This window comes from Zonotrichia albicollis, chromosome 12, assembly GCF_047830755.1.
Source record: "Zonotrichia albicollis isolate bZonAlb1 chromosome 12, bZonAlb1.hap1, whole genome shotgun sequence".
In the NCBI taxonomy this organism is placed as follows: domain Eukaryota; kingdom Metazoa; phylum Chordata; class Aves; order Passeriformes; family Passerellidae; genus Zonotrichia; species Zonotrichia albicollis.
The window spans coordinates 288,548-308,003 of record NC_133830.1 but is presented as its reverse complement, the minus strand read 5'-3'; the positions used below and the strand labels follow the sequence as shown (position 1 = coordinate 308,003).

The window sequence follows — 19,456 nt, the reverse complement described above, 5'->3', positions numbered from 1 at the left end:
CATGCTGTCACAGCTCCTTCCCAGAGCAAACCAAGCAGCTGCCTCCCCCTCAGTGTGCTCACTGTGTCAGCACCATGCCCTTCAGGGAATGCTCAGCAGAGCTGCGGAGGAACGGGGCTGGCTTGGCCCAGAGCTCCTGTTCACCCTCAGGGAATGAATGGGGAGGCACCTCGGTGATGTGCAGATGTGTCAGCAGTGCCAGAAGCAGGTGGAATTGAGGAGCTGACTGACCAGACAGCGCAATGTACTGTCACACTCTTCTATCCTGGCCAGACAGGCTCTCGGGCATCCTCCTCCCTGGAGGTCACAATCAGGATTAGCTGTTCTTCAAACAATGATTTGGAGCCAGAGGTGTCCTCAGGCTGTTGCAACAGAGGTCTGATAGGTGACCCCAATCTGAAAACACTGTTTTATGTGTAGTGGAGGAACTTTTGAATGCCTTCAGACCTCTTGGCTCCAAGTCAAGAAGACTATCAGCTGAAAGCAGGCAGGACTACAGGAACAGCTGCACTGAGGAAGAGGGCTGAACACACACTGCATATCTCCCCATCCGGCTCTGGCCCTTCTCAGGCAATATTACTTTTTTTTTCCCCTTTGGCCAGGGTTGGCATAAGGCTGGTACAAAGGCCAAGAAGACATTCAAGGTGACTCTTATTCCTAATTTCAGAGGGGATCTGGCTAGAGTACAAGCCACTCAGCAGAGCTGGTTTGCCCTGGGATATTCTATTTCATGCTAACTCAGGCAGCAAAGAACCCTCTTCCTATTTCTAACTCCAGTCAGTGAGGGAGGCTCCTCTGAGGCTGATGAACTACTGACCAACACTTAAACACCAGTTGATTAGGTGTTTAAGAAACAACTTAAAGACTGGTATTTTGTGGTAGGGAGCTGGCTGTTTGCAAAAATTTCCACTATTAGCACATCAAAGTGATGTTATTTGGCCGGGGAGAATGACTGCTCCAGTGAGAAACATGAGCCAATTCCTCACCTCCACTGCTGCAACCCAGCTTGGCTGCACCCTTGCCATATCCCTGTTTGTTCCCCAGGACCTGGGTGGAGCTATCAAACCACTTCCCACAGACTAACCAAAAAACTGAGTAACACCACCTAATCCCCTGCATTATCAGATTAAATCTGTTGACATGGGAGTAGAAGGCCAGTGCTTTCACCTTTGGTCATCATGGTCCCCTGCTGCTCCTGAGCCACAGCCAGCACCTCTCAGGTGACCGTCCCAAAAGAATGCAGAACCATTTACCCTCACAACCATGTCCCATCCTAAGTCAGACAGCTCTAGCAAAAGCAGCACCATGCACTTGCTTCATCCATAAACTGCTGGAATTTGCATTCTGGTTGTGAGGAGATTACAGGGGGAAAAATCCTGCAAACAGCTGCTTTTGCTTTTTGATCTCTAGCTGGTTTTACAGTACTTGCATCTCTGTGAAAACAGAGAAAAGGACTCCATACCTTTATCCGTAAAATATTGTTTCCATTCCCTTCTTGGTTCTTTGTTCCTGATACCACATGATCAAAACCCAAGAGGAACAAGTATCTTCTCCACAGCAGTGAGGAATCTGCTCACTTTCAGTTTGTACAAATAATAAAGGATTCAGAAATTCTTCTATGAAACACAGTAGCCAAAATACCTCTTGTTTACAGCAGGGGCTCAACCAACATTGTGCAGTCTCTTGCCTCTGCTCAGGGAGAGGGAGCTGCAGCCTTTCTCATCCACACTGAGCCAGGCCTGGAACTGCTCCATCACAAGCTCCCTGAGACACACGGGTGATGCTACAAGTGCACCTGCCTCTAAATATGCATGTCACACAGAGTGGGCCCTGAAATCCCTTAAGGACAAAGTCCACAGAGGCAAGGGCTGTTCTCATCTGGGACAGGGCAGGCTACTGACCAGTGGTGGAAAAACACAGGACCAACTTCTGGTCCTTCCAAGACAGACTCTTGGTGGGTAAGTCTGACTGAACTGACCTGCAAACTGAGTCACAGTGTGGCTGCAGGGACCCTGCCAGAGGCTGTCCCACGCACAAGGGGGCTGGAAAGGATCAATGAGGACGAATGCAATGCTGCTGCTCCTTTCCTACACCTGCAAGACCAGACACTGACACCAGCTTATTTTTGTTGTGCCCTAGTGGTGTGTGGCTGGCTGAGTGTCGGATAAAGTCTGACAATCAGAGCCATGGAGAACTCGCCGACATTTTGAGCTCTCGGGGCTCAGCAGTTTTGACACACCCCTCTTCTTCTCCATGACAGCACCTCCCTTCCCCTGCCCTCGCCCCTCCAGAAAGATCCAAACTAGACCGGTGTTAATAGCTGAGGTCTTTATTTAAAGTTTTTTATATACAGTAAAATTGCCACAGATAAATCTGCAACAATCAGACAAGACAAATGTAAATCTCTCTCAACAATTAGCAGCTTAAGATCTATAAACTACAGTGTTACGTTCACAAGTGTCATTTCTGTACTTTTCAACCCGTGCAAGTGAGTTTTTCTGGTTTTTTTTTACACTTTTAAAACACACTTACAGCTAAGTCAATTGCCTACGACTATACCACCTGGCATACACAACACAGACACACAGGGTAACTCTTTAGCCACTTCCAGAATTCATTTAAAAACTGGCAAAACTACTCAGTCTTGAACCCTTTGTAGCTTGGCTTCTTTTGTTATAATGCATTTCTTTTTTTAATTTTAAAAATGCATATTTTCAAAGCTGACACAGTGCTTTCCTGCAACACGCACGTAAGTCAGCAGTTCATCTGATCCCACCTAAGCACACATGGGATTGGAATAAACCAACAGAGTAACTGCTGGGAGCATGCTGAATACCCTTGAAATAAACTAATGAGGCTGAGAGAAAAAAGAACTTTCTAAAAGTTTTAAAAATATTTTTTTTTGCATCAAGATTTTCTTTCTTCTTTATATTGAAGGAAATAGGGGAAACAGATGAACTTCACTTGAACCCTCAAATGTTAATGAGGAGGTGCTGCTCCTGGAACTTACACAGTCCATTATATTTTTCCCTTTTTATGTGCCAAGGCAGTATGTGCTAAACACATCTAAGCAATTTCTGAATCACTTCAACTCCGAATATGAAATGTTTTGGGAAACATTCTGCCACTCAGAGATGGTCACTAAAAAGTTTTTATCTACAAAGGAGGCTATTAAAGGTACTCACGCACGCACGCACTCACATCCACAGCAGAAACTGTTCTCTACGCGTCACCCAGAAACACTCCATCAGGAAAGCAAACACAACCATGTACAAGGAAAGGGAGCTTTAAAGCTAGAATCACATTTCCAACAACATCATCATTAAGCTATCAGAAATCATCACAGACTTTCAAATTGAAGAGGGAGGAAAACCCCAAAATGTTCTGCTAGTGCAAAAGGCAAAACACATGGCAGTTGTGTTAGGATATGAGAAGTGGATGCAGCATCATACATGACGTTACTGCAGACAACTTTCTGGAATGGAAGAAACTGTTGAGAGAGAAAGAGACAGACACTTTGTCCAGACCCATATGTATATGGCCTTCACCAAAGAGTTCTGAGATGTCAGTTTCTATTAAGCCTGCACCTTCTGGCAAGCTAGCAAATGATATTTACTGAATATGACAAAGTTGAGAAAATAAATGAAATTAGGACATAAAGAAGAGGGACAACACTTCCTTAAATACTACAGACACTAAATGTCCAGAGCCACTGGTTTTTAACTCCTTCCTGATTTGACCACATGAAAACGTATCTTAAGCAATTGTAGTGTGAACAAGACTGAGAAAAAGAGGTACAAAGGCCAGTTTTCAGGAAAAAAAAGGCAACGAAGTATTTCAGTTATGTGCCAAATCAGTTCTTACTGTGATTCACACATTTGTTTCTGAAAAAACCTGGAAAATGGCAAGATGATAGTTAGCCAAGAAATGTGAGTCACTAGAGAAGAGCCTCAACGGAGCCAGGAGCAAGGGAGGGAATGGCCACACACCTCTGCTCTGGCTGTGGCACTGCAGAAAGCACAAGCAGTTTTGGCTTGAGTCAGCTGTAAATGTCAGTCTTTGTTTTAACTAGGACAGGAGCAGATTAGTGCACATGGTGACAGAGAGGTGTACTGGGATCCCTGGGGGAAGGGCACCTGAGTTTCCTGTGACTGCAGAAAAAACTCTTGGAGGAAGAAAGACGGACAGTGGAGGCCTTGCCTTTGCTGGAAATCAGAAAACACTCAAGGTATTAACTTTGTTTGAGGGAATTTCTCAGAACCCAGAATCTGTACCATAGCACAATGCCTATGCATGTGTGTATATGTATGTTGTACATGTCTCATACATGCCCACGTATGATTTCAACTGGTTTAGGTCACTTGGGCAACATTTGATTCCTAGAGGGAAGTTGATCCTGGAATGAAGGAAAACAGTAAGACCTAACTAAACACCATAAATGGTTTTGACAGAATCCTGGAGGGTTTTTTTTTAGATTTCATGAAGACAAAAGATGAATCTTGGCACTGTTATGGTGAAAAGGACAGCAGTTAAAAATCAGCACAGAATGAACACAGATTCCTTGGACTTGAGGGCTGCCTACCTGTACCAACAGGTCACCAGTAATGGCACATTGTGAAGACTTGGGGCTGCATTTGAAGCTGGCATTTCCTTTTGAGATTTGCACACACAGGTGTCTGCACCAAGTGCTGTCCCTTGTGGCTGAAAAAGAGGATGGCACACTACAGATACAGACACACAAATAATCTTACCAGAGCCTGACAGGACGAAAACTTTGGTTTCACTTTTCAGGTTTTTTTTTTTTTTAATTAGAACTATTTTTGAGATAACCATTCTGTTAAGTGAACTGTTGAGTCAGTACTTCTTTCCTCAAAAGAACTTGTCTTTTCCCTAGGAAGAGATGAACAGAAATTCCTTGCTCTTATCCTGAGGCCAGGAATGAGAGATGACACGCAAACACAAAATACAAACATAGCATCCTTCACATGTGGAAAAAGGAAAAAAGCCCTGCATGACAAAAAGGTATGGAGAAAACAGATGTTTTCCATGATGCTGCATCTTCAAGCTCAGGAGGACAGACAAATGGCATATGGACAGTGCTGCATTTGACAGCCTGACACTAGAAACTACTCTCTGCCCTTCTCAGAACTGCTTCAGGACAAGACGGCTCACAATTATTCACGCATTTCTTCATTTAAAAACATCACTTCTTTATTTGAAAGAAAAAAAGTAATGACCCTCCCAACCCCTTCAAAAAAAAACCCCAATAATAATAATAATAATTATAATTATAATAAAAAATCCTATTAGAAACAATAAGGAAGCACTGAGAGTTTGAGTATTACACTCTTCAAGTATGCTGTTCGGATTTTTTTTTAAATCTGTGAATATACATATATTAAAAAAAAACCTTAAAAGTGCGACCAAGGGCTTCTGCTTAAAGAGTATATGTATTTCAAGGACTACTTCAAAATACTGTAGCACGACTGTGCAGTTACTGTATATGGCATGAGGCTTCCACTCCATATACTCAGCCAAGTTAGCCAGCCTTACAGAAAGTTACTGAAGTCAGGTTAACACAAACGGCGAACCCAGATGCTGAGCTGGGAGAGGGATCCACACGTTGTTGTTTTTCTCTTGTTAAGGAAAGAAACCACTCAATGCATACACTCGGACATGGAATGTGAGCAGACTTCACAGTAAAAGTTTAGTGTTACAGGTTTGCTGTGGTACCATCATTCAAGGCTGTGCACTAGATTGAGCTTTGCTCGTCTTAAGCTAACCACGTTCTCTTCTTCCTGACAGGTTTAGTACAGTAGTTCAAGCCACAATTTAAACTGCCCATTGGTATGCTCCAAATTTCTGTATTTTATTCATTTCTTTTGTACACTTTAAAGAATCTTAAGATTTGCATCCAAAGAGAACCATGCTACATAAAAATTATCCAGGATTCTCGCCAAAAGAGTTCTTGAGTAAAATCTAAAAAATACTATTGCAATGCATCTTGCAGAGAAAAAACGTTATTCTAAATGTAAACAAATTCACTCGGACACTTTAAAACTTCAGCAGAGTAGTCGCTGACTAATCTTTGCCACACTTGCTCACCAAGAGCACCAGGAGCGAGCGGCGCAGCCCATTCCTGCCACCATCATCTGGGGGGAGACAAGAATCGTTCCAAGTAGCCGGTGATGGCATCCCAGTGCTTCCACAAAAAGGCAATGAAAACCACTATAAATAAAGTGCTGAACGTCCTATTGCGAGTCTTCATCAGGGGCACAACGCAGTTGGCCACAGTGGAGACAAAGACGAGGAGGACAGCCATGACAGCCAGCAAGATGTTGATGAACTTCCCCAGCAGGTTCCTGGCTGTGGCATTCTCCAGCCCCTCCAGCTGCACCACTTGCTGCTGCTGCTGCTGCAGCTCCATCTTGGAGATGCGCGTCTGGCACGCTTCCAGTGCCTCCTGTGGGCAAGAGCACGTACTGGGTTACTCAAGTTCACATCTGTTACCGCACCAACCAGGCCAAGCCAGGAGCGTCCCCTCACCTCACACTGCTCATGCACTGAGCTCCTGCCCTGCAGTGGGAGCACAGGAAGCAGTGCCATTTCCCATATCCGAGGTGAGAAGCCCCTTGCTGACTGGGCACTGCAGCCTGCAATACCCCAGGTGCCTCATCCACACCCAGAAAGCCTGACTTGGAGATGCTAGGCTGGGAAAACCCACAGCTTCTGCCAGAAGGGGGCTACCCAGCCATCTGGTCACTTCAGCTTTTCCAGCAAGAGGCCACTCAGAGGACAGAAGTGCTGTGCCTAGCCAGAAATCTTCATCTTCTTCTGGGATGTGCATTCCCAGAACCTCAACTTCCACCACCTTCCTTGGAGTCACTTGTGTTTATCTGACCCCTTTGCAGAAACTAGGCAACCTTGCAGAAGCTACATCAACAAAAATAATTACCAAAGGCTCAGCTGTGTTCTGCTTGCTTAATGAGCTGTGAGCTCAGAGAAAGGTCTGAGGGGCACTAGGGCTGGGACTGCACAGCTGCCATTGCAGGAAGGATATCTTCTCCAGACTGCAGCAAGCTGTGGCACTGGCATAGCTCCAGCTGACTGTGAGGGCTGGGGAAAGACATCTACAAGGGTAAGAAGCATGGGATTTGTGGAACTGCCTACAGGAAGAGGCAAAATGAAAGGAGGTGCAAGGAGAAGACTACCCTGCACAAATCCACCTCTTTAAAGCCCCACTGACTCAAGCGGGATTTGTCAGACCTTTTCACCGGGCTGAACCCCAACTGGACCAACCCAACCTGCACTAAAATACCGGTGACATGCAATGCAGGGGGCTAGGAAGTAGGAGAGAGGTTTTCAGGCAATTAACACCAAGAGAGACTTCTGCTCTTGAAAATACCAAGTTACAATATTTCTACCAATCTTCCCCCAAGAGTCACCTGAATTTCCAGACACATAGGCCATCTGCAGCAGTCCTTCCTAGACTGATCACCAAAAAAGGAACCAGGACTGTTCCTCTGCAACAGTAGCCCATGTTCTTAAATAGTTTTTTATACAACAAAACACCTCCCTCTTCCCCAACAGTGCTGAAAAATAGGCTGTCCCAACTTTAAAGATTACACTGAAAGTACTGAATCGTACGATGAAGATTAAAAAAAACTGTTGAGAAATCCCACTTCAATTCAATCTTCCTGCCATCTGAATTTAGAGAGGAGAACAAAACCCGACTGTTGTAACACTCCTCCGAGGGACAGCCTCCTGTTTACACTGCCAGGGGCCATTGTACCACTGTCCACAGACACGGATTAAATTTAACTTAAAGGTCATTGTCACCTGTTACATTTCTCACTGCATCATGTTTGTGGGGGTCAATGAAACATGAATGCCTCTCCTTGGTTAAGACCGCTGAAAGCACAGGGCAGAATTGCTCAGCTGTCCCAAACAGCAGTGACCAGGAAGAACGTTTGACAATCAGTTACAGCTGGTGTATGAACAGCATAGCCTGTTGGTCTTCAGAGGAAATTACCTGGCTGAAGTACCTCGGCAAGAAAAAGGGAGAACTCTTAACCTGCAACTCTCTGCTCACACTACAAATATTTCCCATGAGCAATGAGAACTGAGATATCTGTTAAAACTACCACAGCAAGTACTTATAATAGTCAAGAGACTTGTTTCTGAACAGGCCTTTTTCTGTAAGGGTCAGCAGCTGCTTTGCTTTGTTAGAAGGGCCTCCAACTTCAAGATCTCGTTTCACAACCTTTTCTACATATTAAAAGAAGCTTTTCTTTTAGAAACACCTCCTTATTTCTTCAAAGCCAACAGAAAGAACTGTTTCCTGACTCAATGCAGTGCACACACATAGCCATTTTTCCTTAGAGCTATGTGACCATTGCTGTAAAATCAGTGACACAACCACACCCCAGGGCCGTGTACTGGGAACATGACTGCAAAAAAGTGTTTGGGTCACGGCCCATTGAGTGTCTAATACAGAAACCTGCAGAAAAAGTGGGCTCTGGCTCCTGCTGTGCTCCAGCTGAGCAGCAGGTTCCCTTTGTGTGGGACACAGCCCTGCTTTACAGAGGATGTTACCTGGAGAGATACCCAGAGGTCAGAAATGGAAAAAGGATCTTTTGGAATGCAGTAGTTTAGCAATAAAGCTACAAGGATTAAAATCGAATATTGAAGTGCAGGCATACTTCAAAAGTGAATGAGTTCCTGAAAGAGCAGGCAAAGGGCAGGACCTGGGTTGTTGCTTCTATCACCCACCTGGATGTCCCGGGCTCGCTCGTAAGACTGATAGGCAATCTTTTCCTCCATGCTGGCCAGCTCCTGTTTTAAATTGAGAATCTCGTTCTGGTGGAGCTCAGTCAGGTCATTTAACTGCTCTTCAAGTCTTTCACATCTAGAAATGACAACACATGGTACAATGGCTTTAATGAGAAGAGGATGGCAAAATGACACCAGTGACAAACACGCAATGAACACCATGGCTTGTGTCCTGAAACCAGCATGGCTGCCTCAGTCAGCACACAGCACATTCTAGCACTAATGCCCTCTTGCTGGGAATTCCTTCTTTCTACCAGGTAAACTCTGTGATATTGTTCCTAACCTGGAGAAAACACACAATTGCATGGTAACTGTTAAGTGATGCAAGAAATCGAGGACAGAATAAGAATAGAATGAGGTATTCACCAAAATTCTGTGTAAACCAAACAGTTCCCTTCTATAATACCATAAACTCCTAAGCATTTTTATGTACACTTGGAACTGTAATGGGCATAAAAATTACACGGAAATGACATGAGACTGATGCCTCAGAGAACATGGTGTTACTGTCTGATCTCTGCATGAGGTCACATGGATCTTTGATTTGCTTTTCCTTTATCTCCCACAAATGATGCAACTTAACAAGCAAATACCATCACATTATTTGTAAGAAGGACACATGAATCACTAACCCGCAGGCTTATTTTTCAGTTTGCTGCTGGTGAATGAACCAGGAGCAGTCCCGAGGAAGACGGTTGCTTAAACAAATTGAGTTATAACAACTCAGAGAGATAAAGTTTTGCTTCTCCCTGAGAGAGTTATAAATTAACTGAAATGGTAGCTCTGATGGTAACAAAGGTATGGACACAGATGTGGTGGCCATTGGGCCTTTTCCACTGTCTACTCATTGTAGCAGATGGAAAAAGTCCATGAATGAAGTTTACCACACAGTCCTTATCATCTGAATCTTGATACTAATAACCAAGACATTTCTAAGGATATAACCACAGAGATAATTCCTTGTTTAAATTTTGGTTTTCTTTTGACTCCACTGAATTTAATTCCTACAAAAAACTCCCACAAGATGAGTAAGAAATATTTATCTAGAATGAAGAATTTAATTGCAAGTTCTGAAACTAAGACACAAATCCTGCTTCTCGTTTTTTCCAAGACTTTTTTTTGTGTTTTAGAATCTGTAGTCAAAAGCCAGCCTTTGAAAACAGTCTTAGTGTTTTGTTTTTAATAGACAAGTATGAAAAGAATTTTTGTTTATGTTCCTAATGCAATATTACTTTAAACTAAGGAGTCAGACACAGCATTTCTGACAGCATGACAACTTGCAGCAGTAAAATGCATGTGGTCAACCTGCAATGGAACCAAGACAACTGCCAGCTGACATGGCTGAGCCCAGAAAGGTGCCAGAAGAGCTCTGCAGCTGTGCCGGGATACACCAGAACTGGTTTCCCAGGACTGACAAGGGAATGGCCATATGAAGACTGGCTAACAAAGAAGGAGCCCAGATAATTAATATTGCCCTTTGTTCCCACACGACTTAAAACTGACAACAAAACTGGCCAACAACCAAAAAAATCACAACTAAACCCACTCCAAGCCCAAAAGGCAGCATCAATTACTTGAAACATATTCAGTTTGTTACTATATTACAAAATTCAGCAGTGTGTTTATTACACAAAAAGAAACTTAAGCATTTCTGAAAACAGCATGATTGTATTTTTTAACCTCCTCTCACATAACACCTTTCATAAAGCAGCTGGTGCCAAGCAGCTTAAATCCTGTTCTCTAACAGGAAACAATTGTATTTTAATAACTTCAAAACTACCTCAATCTACAGGAAACATAAGGAAACCCTGCTAATCTGTATAGTTAAGAGTTTAAACAGAACATGATTAGCAGAAGGGTTGGCTCCAGTCTTCCTGCCCTGAAGACTGCAGAACAACCAGCTCATTCCCAATCCACACTTCACTCCCTGCTCAACACCAGAACTGCTGCAGTTTGCATCCAAGAATCACCTGCATTTCCAGAACTCACAGTGTCAGGCAACTGCTAGAACTGGGTTATTTAAAAAAAAAAAAAATCCCTGCCCCCACTAACCTACCCTGACGTATTTTTTAAATGACACATCCTCCATTCAGCTTCTTTTCACTTCTTGTCCCAATATCTACAATTTAGAAAATAATTTTCTTCAGTGGCTTTCTACTGGTGTTCAAATTTACAAAGCACTTATGGGGCCCAGAACCAGGGTTTCCCTATTGAAAGCTGATTTGCATTTAAGTGGGAGTATTACACAAGTAAAAGGGATAGGCTACCTGTCAAGAGGGTTAAGATGAAATACATGCCTCTAATTCATCAGTGCCAGGCTCTACTGAACAAACTAAACTTGTCTGTGAATATAGCAGTGCCCTGAATAATCAAATCCCACTTCACGTCATGTATGGAAAATGCCTCAAGAACTATTTTGTTACTATTTAAAATGTGAAATTTATCCTCAAAAGAATAAGGTCCAGCCCAGAAACATCTCTGTGCAGCAGACCAATGCTGCCTGTCACAAGTATCACAGAGATCATCAGACCTGTTCCTACGGACACAGTAAAAAGCTGGGGTGCTTGGCTCAAGTGTGGGATATGGGAACACTTCATTTCAAATAGCCGTGTTGTATTTCCACATGTTTTCTGAGGCTCACTGCGTGGGAATTGCGAAAGTGGTCTGAAAAAGGCTCGGAAACACAATTATGACCATCTCATTTTTTAAAAAAAGCTTTAAGGCATTTTAAAGTAATAGTTGCAAAAGGCACAGCTAGCACAGCATATGGAAGGGAGGGATGTGATAAAAAAAGGCATTTGATCTGCACTCAGTGCTATGGTGAGTAAAGAAACTCTGATCAAAGTAATGCTACAAAGACGTCTGCATTAGACTGTGAATGAAGTTTAGTACCTGTCTTCAGATGTCTCTCAAGATGGATCCTTTCCTTTTTATAGCTATGCCATACAAACCTTCATGTAATCTTTATTTTTCACTAAATACATCTTTATGCTACTGACCACAGTGCTTCCAATAGTGGGGGGAACAGGTAAAACCAGGAGTTATTTCCAGTATGCTCCAAGTCTTTGATCTTGCAGGACAGATGAAGGACAGAGCTTGCTCCCAACAGGGAGCACAAGCTGCTCATGACACCCACACACATCCCTGTACTTGCAGCTCCGAGCCTCCCTGGAAGGAGGACAGACAGCTTTGCAGGGATGTTTTGGTGCTGTCCTGGCTGGGTGAGCACCAACATGCTGCCTCCACTGCCTGGCCACACTCCAGAACAGCCCTGCCAACCCTCCCAGACCTCAGAGGTTTAGCTCCTCTGCTCTATTTTAAAACACATCATGAGGACAGACTGAATTGCGGCAATTAGACTACATTAGAACCCAGACAAATGGAAGCACCAGTGACTAGCCTTTAGGCTGAACGTTTTCTTCTGACAGGAGCATGGGAGACCTAGATGCCCTTTCCAAGGCTGTCAGGCTTGGGAAGAAACCCAAAACCTTAGACTGGCCACACTCCAAATATGTGAGCTTATGGTTTTGCCATGTGCAAACAGGTTCCTGAAGGGACAAGCAAGATGAAAATACTCAGCAGGAACTTTATTTCAGTCTTGATAGCACAGAAAGTCCCTGCTCGTACCAGTAAACAACTGCCACCTTCCACTAACGAGATTAGCAACAAGCCATTCAGGCGCCTGCTGCGGGTGCAGAAGAAAACAATGATGGCCAAGCAGCGTCAGAGCCTTCCTTCCCTTCCTCAGTGGCCCAGCCCCGGCGGAGCAGAGCAGAGCAGAGCAGCGCTCAAGGGCCAGCACGTGCTGGCCAGCACAGCCCACCCTGGCCTGGCACGGGGCTGCCAGGCCTGCACCAGGGCGGGAGAACTGGAGCAACTGGACAGGTGAGTCCCTGCCTCCGAGACGGGTTAGCAAACCGGCAGCCACATGGATGGCAGACAAGATTTGGAAGCAAGGGGAGGGGAGGGGAGGGGAGGAGGAGATGAAGGAGGTCATGGAAAACCTGTGAGGCAAGCCATGGATGATAAACAGAAACTGCACAAACAAAAACGGGAAAAAAGATCAGAATCTACAAAACAGTAGACAATTTAAGAAAGAGGAAATGGATTAAGACCAGGTGAGAAAATGTCATGGCGTGTTCATTCCAGCTTCCAGGTACAATGCAAGCACTCAGTGTCACCTGACAAGAAAAAGACTTCTCCAAAAACTTTTTTTTAAACTCCAAGTCAACTCTGTGTTTGTTTTTGAAAGCTTCCCATAAATAGAGCAGAGTTAGGACATATTTACAACTTTAAAGGCCAATTAGGATTAATCTGAATCCTCAGCCTGCCAGCATTAAATCACAACTTCTTTTCCCTTCTTTTAGCTTTTTTCTGAAGAGAGCTGAGGAGCAAGATGGGTTCCAGTTGGAGGAACAGGCACCACCCCTCCCTGCCAAGGCAGGAGCACCCTCTGCCCTTGGACACATTACATCACCGTCCACTTCTAAGGTGATGTTGGCTGTTATCATTGTGATAGTTCAAAATACAGAAGCTATAAAAACAAGAATCTACATTTGTAGAGTCCTGCAGTCATCTAACTGTGATTAACCCATGAGCTCTTGCTGATCATGCAGTTACCCACACAGACAAGGGTGGTTTGACTGGTCCTTTTTAAAGGTCACACCTTTAATTAATTTGCATCAACATTCCAAATGACAGGTCTAAATTACTGTCTTAAGCTTTTAGAAGCCAAATGCAGATTGTCCCTGCTTTTCACTCCAGGCTGCCCTGGTTAGTGCTTGGGGTCTGGGCTGACCTCAGGGGAGTGCTCTGCAAAGGTTAATGGCACATAACATAACAGAGATGACTTCATGGTGAGCTAGTATGGCACCTATGTGAACCCTGCTCAGAGGTGCTGGGCAGTAAGCAACCCGCTTAGCTGACAGCACACATCAGTCCCCAAGGTCTGCTATTGTACTTTCAGGCCACTCCTTCAGCTATGCTGTGCTTGCATTAGCGTTCCACCATGAATGGCTGCTGCTGTATGTGTGAAAACAACAACCTACACAGCAACAGACAACGGCACCTCTCTCCTCTCTGAGGAGCAGAAGATCCAGCTCTGCATCGCTTTGGGATGACTTGATGACACTGCAGCACAAGGAACCAAAGCTGCTGTGCTGGTTGCCGGTTTCAGTCAAACTGCTGATTATTACAAAGCAGGATTAGAAAGTAGTGTTGGTCTGGCTTTGTTTGCCCAAGCTCTGCAAAGCACACTGAGAGCCTGCTGTCTCTACCAGATCCTAGCAGGTTAGCCTTTTCCAGAGTTTTTCTAATGATTTGGCATAAGCATGTCTAAAGAGCTGGAGGGCAACTCTATGTTACACTGCACAAACCAGTGCAGCAAGTGGCACAGGGCACTTCAGCAAGCTTGTACACACCCCCAGCAGCTCTGCTGTGCCTTTCAGGTTGTGTTTCACATCCTGGCAAAGCAATGAAGGCCGTAAAGAACCTCATGACAACAGCGTACTGCCCTTCATCAGAAGGAGGGCTTGCGCTTTGCGTTTGTTATTTAAAGCTTAAGAATCCTGTCCGGGATGCCTACAGAAGGGCAGCTAGTAACTCTTCCCTTCAGAGCCTGGAGTCGAGCCCTTGCTCCCAGCACGCGCGTGGAGGACATCGGGTGTTGGGCAGGACAGCACAGGGCAGTCTGCAGAGAGCCTCTCCTACCCAGCAAGGAAAGGGAAGCATTCCCTCAGCACCTCTCCATGGGCAGCTTCCCTCAGCCGGCCAGGCTGCCTTACTGAAGGCCACTGTCACCTCTCCCCTGCGACTTCGTCAGGGATCAGCAGTACTGCAGCAACTGCTCCACCTTTCCATTCCCTTCCAGTGAGGGGAACACTGATGGAAACATAGGTCACCTGCTTCCAGTGTCCTCTAATCACAACAAGAGCACTGTCAGTATCTGACATTTAATTCAACTTCATTTCCCTGGGTGCTGCCACTGTGGACTGAGCAAAGAAGGGAAGGGATATCTTAGTTTTGGCACATGGGCAAGATCATGTATTTTTAGAGAACTTGAAGAAAGCTGGAATATTTCTTTCCCTGGTAGATATGGATCTGAGTGTTGGAGAAGGCAGGGTCAAGTCATGTCCGCATTAGTTCCCCGTCATTTGCTTTGATCCAAATATTTTCAGGATTTTTTGCAGGGCAAAGCACTGTGTGATACCAGTAATTGCATCAACATACTACTCCTGGCTTTGGGACACCTTATTAGACCTCTTCAGCTTCACTTTTTATCTGGAAAACATTTTGAAATAACCTTTTTCCTTACAATCTCTTTCTTGTACAGAGAGGGAGGTGAGCAGTAAGATAGAAATATTTATAAAAGGCAGAACTGGGAGGGAATAGTCCTGAGAAGACCTCAGAACCATCTACTTGAATCAGGCTGCTGGGAACAGCCTGCTGAGCACTACCATCCACAACTCTGGTGCTTTGCAATCACAGCATTGGAATGTCAAACGAAGTACCACAGCACATACCTGTACCGCTCCTCCTGCAGGGTCTGCATTATCAACGTGTAATCCCTCTGGTAGCGAACCTTAAGGTCCTCAAATGATTCTTCCAGTCTTGCCTGTGTCTCTCGAATTTCTTGTATCTCATGCAGTATTGCATCAAACCCTGAGCTCTGCATATCCAGAGTGTTTGTTTTGGAGCTGGAAGCTCCCACAGGGCCTCCTGTTGTACTGTTGGCTCCCACCGAGCCTGATGTGGCACTGGAACAATCCTCTTCACTGCCATACTTTGGGCTTGACTGGAAGTTCTGAATAACACCTAGAGCCTTGCCACCTGTCCCATCTTCCTGGCCTTCTTCTAAGGAGTCTTTCAGATTAGCAATATTGTCTGCACTCCCAAACTTGTTCCTTATGAGGGAGGCAATCTCCCGGGGTTTGGAAACCACAGCTCCTGCTGCTGAATGTGTGGCCTGGGAGAAACTGGAAAGTCCGCCTTTTACACTGTCAACCACTCCCTCACTGAAGCCAGTGACTTTTGCTCCAACGTCTTTCAAACCCTGATGCATATCCCTGAAGACATCCTTTGGCTGCCGAGGGATCCCATTCTGTTCAATCTCTCGCAGCTTTCGATGGTAATGTTCCAATTTCTTCTGCAGCTGCAAGATGGTCTGGGCTGACTTTTGATTTTTCTTCTCAAACACTTGCTTAATGCGGGCACTCTGCTGCTTGTCTGCATTGTTGGCCAATTTCAGGTACTCTGCCACGTTGTCATCACGGGCTGTTTGCTCAATTTTGATCTGCTCTGTCAGCTTCAGTATCTTCTGCTGCAGGTGTGTGATGGCCACTTTTGTCCGCTGAGGATCTGGGGTCCCATCAACGGAGTCTGCATTGATGCTGCCATCAGTGCTGGAGGCCACGGCACTGGAGGTCTGTGCCAAGCTGCTGACTTCCAGTCGCTCAATCTAAGCACAGAGACAGAGAGAAACATGAGTGCTAATCAGCAGCTTCACCAACAGAAAAGCTTTCTTCTTTATGCCAACCAATTCTGAAAAATTGTACCTTTTATCAGCTGGCCAGGGGACAGTATCAATCAGGAGAGCTTCATATATTTTACAGAGATCCAGCAAAAGTTTAAAAAAAGCAAAACCTCTCATACTTGACTCCACTTAATCACCTCAAACAATTGAAAACTCAAGCACAAACGTGCAACAGGGCATCTCAGTTTGGCAGACCGAGCACTCCAAGATATCAGTACAAGGGCAGGGGCTCAAGAGAGAGCAAAGAGACCAAGAAGGTAACTGAGAGCAGGAGTCACAGTTTAACTGTACAGTACAGCACACCCGAGTCATTCCTAGTGCTTCACCTCTCTGAACAGCAGCAACAGCGAAACCTACAACCGATCTACTATGGTCAGAAAAATGGAGCCTGAGAGGCACCCTAATGCACACCTTGCCGCGGCAAACCCTGCGAGCAGGTGTCTCCGAGTGGGAGGAAAAAAGTGAGTTTCAAAAGACAAACCCCACGTATGAAGAAAAAAAAAACAAACCAGGTTACAGGCTGTTTCAGCGCAATCCAGCCCGCCAAGCACCCGCCGCGAACCCGCGAAGGACCGGGCAGGTGCGGCCGCACCGGCGGCTCCTGACCCGGACACTCCTCCCCCGACCATGCCCCCCATCCCGGCCCGGGTGGGTGCTCCGGCGTTGGAGCGGCCGCCCCGCGGGGCCCGCGCCGTACCTTGTCCCGGCGGGGCAGCAGCGCCCGCTCCCCGTGCATGGCTCCCGCCGGCCGCCCGCCGCCCGTGCATGGCTGCGCGCCCGCCGCGGCCCCGCCCGGCCCCGCCCGGCCCCTCGCGGCACGGAGGCCTCGCCGGAGCCGCCCGCGTCCCGCAGGGAACCTCCAGCCCCGGTTTGACAACCAACGCTCGGACCCCGCGGCCCCTGTCCCGGCGAGGAGCTGGGGAGCAGCCGCGATTGCTCCCGCGGCTCGGCGGGGACCGGCCGGCAGCTCCCGGCTCGTTCCACCGACACAGCTGCCAGCCGACCCACCGCTACTGCCCAGCCGCAGAACCATGTCCCGTGATTGGGAATATGCGCTTTACAAAACAAAAATGCCGTTACACTTAACTGTAACCTCTCTCACGGTTCATCATTCCGTATTTAATGCAAAAAACCCCGCAGTCTGCAACACTGGCCGGCGCCGGGGGTTACCCGGGCTCTTTCCCATAACCCTAAGGTTCTCTGTTGCCCCATCAAGAGGAAAACCAGACACCTGGGGAAGCAATTGATTCATTTTCTACAGGAACTCAGCTGCTGGAAACTTCTATTATAAACAGAATATAATTTCTTGGTCTGTTGTGACTCCTAAATATCAACTGCTTTCTTAATAAGTTTGAGTGGTAGAAACCCTGGAGCTCTGGAGAGATCAATGGAAAATTGGTGCTAAGAATTAATATTAATCAGTGGGACCAACACTATACATGATATCAGTGTATCAGCAGATCCAGTACTGCACATATTGTTTCTGAGATGTAGGGACATGCATTTGCAAGTGATACACATTTGTAAAGACACCTCTTCTTGGAATTTGTAACTTCACTAAGATTTTTCCAGGGCTGTCAGTGATCAGACTTCTCCCTATGGCCCAGACAAACACAAAGACTTGGCCTGTGCAGGGCACGCTTGCCCTGGGAGCATCCCCAGCACCCAGGGCACAGCTGGTCTGTGCCTCCCCCGGAGAGCAGCTCCGCCAACAGCCGCCACCCCACAGCAGCACAGAGCATCTGCGCAGCACACCGAGACAATCATAGCGCTGTTAACTGCCTGTGAACCAAGGGCTTCTCAATCCATTCTTAACCATCTCTACCTCCTCCACACTGAGGACATTTTAGTATTTAATGACAGACAATGAAAACCAGAAAGATCCACAGTTTTGATGCAAAACTTCCACAATTTAATTTAATATAATTTTTTTTCTTTTTCTTTTCATAATTGATTTTTTTTCTCAGCAGTAGTAAGAGTGAGTAAGCATGGGACTGACCCAGTGTCTCAGAACCAAACAACAGCTCATCACCAGTTTTTCTGCAGCCCAGAGGCTCTGAGCTGAAATCTGCACAGATCATTTTCACAGAACTACTGGGGCTTCAACACTACTTTTCAGCAAAGAGTTTCTAGCAGCTTAATTTACTCCAGGTTTGGTATAATTAGTATGTGTGTATGGATAGTTACCATAAATTACACCAATATGGTACACTCTTCCTCTCATGACACAAGTTTTGTGAGAGAAAAATTTGGTAGAAACTTTCTCTTCCCCCCCTTTTAAAGTCAGTTGACTTCAGCAAATATGCCCAGGTTATCTCCTTACACCTGTGGTAGAAAATGAACTAGAACAGCAGTAACAGAATAAACCAAGTTGGGATAATGCTTTATAATTACCAGCTGTGTGGATATTATTCGGAAATAACAAAAAGGGTTCTTTCCAATTCAAAAGGAAAAGGCTGAATAAGTGCAGTTCTGGAACAGAACTGAGACAATTTAAATACTTTGTCCATATCGACAAGGCTTTGTAAAGGGAAGACTCAGCACAAGCTGGGTCCCTGGGAAATGCTGATGACATATTATTTAATTTGAGATGATGGTCAATCTGTCCTGAAAAAATGCTGGTAAATTAAGTACTATAATGATCAATGTTTGTATAAGAATAGGGGTTAGAATTCAATAGTCAATCTCTCTTGCAATACAATTTTCCGTAATATCTGACAGTCCAGTTAAGGGGAGCTGTGTGCCCTCCCACCAGGAGGTACACTGAGAACTGCTTTGGAATTATGCCACAAAGCAGGTGAAATCATGTGAGGGCCTTACACTTTCTCAAGATCTTACCAAATTCTCAACTGTTAATGCTCTCAGGCTTTCCCTCCTGTACACGCTTTCCAATGTCTCTATTCTGCATCACACAGCCCAGAAAGCACCTCATGGTGCCTTTTGGTGCTGCTGAAGATTAAATACAGCAGTTCCTTTAAAGGTATTTCACCCTCCTAAAACTCCTCAGTAAAAGCACATACCGGTCATTCATCAAGAAGATGGATTATTGTTTTTAAACACTCAGAGCAGCTCGCCTAAGCAAACAGAGCTTTC

General features: G+C 45.5%; 1 protein-coding gene and 1 long non-coding RNA gene across 12 annotated transcripts in view; one reads left to right on the top strand and one right to left on the bottom strand.

Annotated features, from left to right (window-relative positions):
* Nucleotides 1-2,313: 2,313 nt before the first annotated feature.
* TMCC1 (transmembrane and coiled-coil domain family 1) overlaps nucleotides 2,314-19,456 on the bottom strand; it is a 74,783-nt gene continuing 57,640 nt past the window's right edge. For 9 of the 11 annotated variants that reach the window (XM_074550236.1, XM_074550238.1, XM_074550237.1 and 6 more), the window contains 3 exons: nucleotides 15,354-16,288; nucleotides 8,773-8,908; nucleotides 2,314-6,463 (listed from right to left, as the gene is read on the bottom strand). In XM_074550236.1, the coding sequence (XP_074406337.1) occupies nucleotides 6,149-6,463; nucleotides 8,773-8,908; nucleotides 15,354-16,288 (1,386 nt within the window). In that variant the 3' untranslated portion in view covers nucleotides 2,314-6,148. Of the gene's footprint in view, nucleotides 6,464-8,772; nucleotides 8,909-15,353; nucleotides 16,289-16,872; nucleotides 17,008-17,060; nucleotides 17,952-19,456 lie in introns of those variants that run through there. The other 2 variants (XM_074550240.1, XM_074550242.1) reach the window with 2 other exon arrangements.
* LOC141730697 (uncharacterized) lies at nucleotides 11,233-13,387 on the top strand. The gene is made up of 2 exons (XR_012582309.1): nucleotides 11,233-12,717; nucleotides 13,200-13,387. It is a non-coding gene; the product is annotated as an uncharacterized LOC141730697 (long non-coding RNA).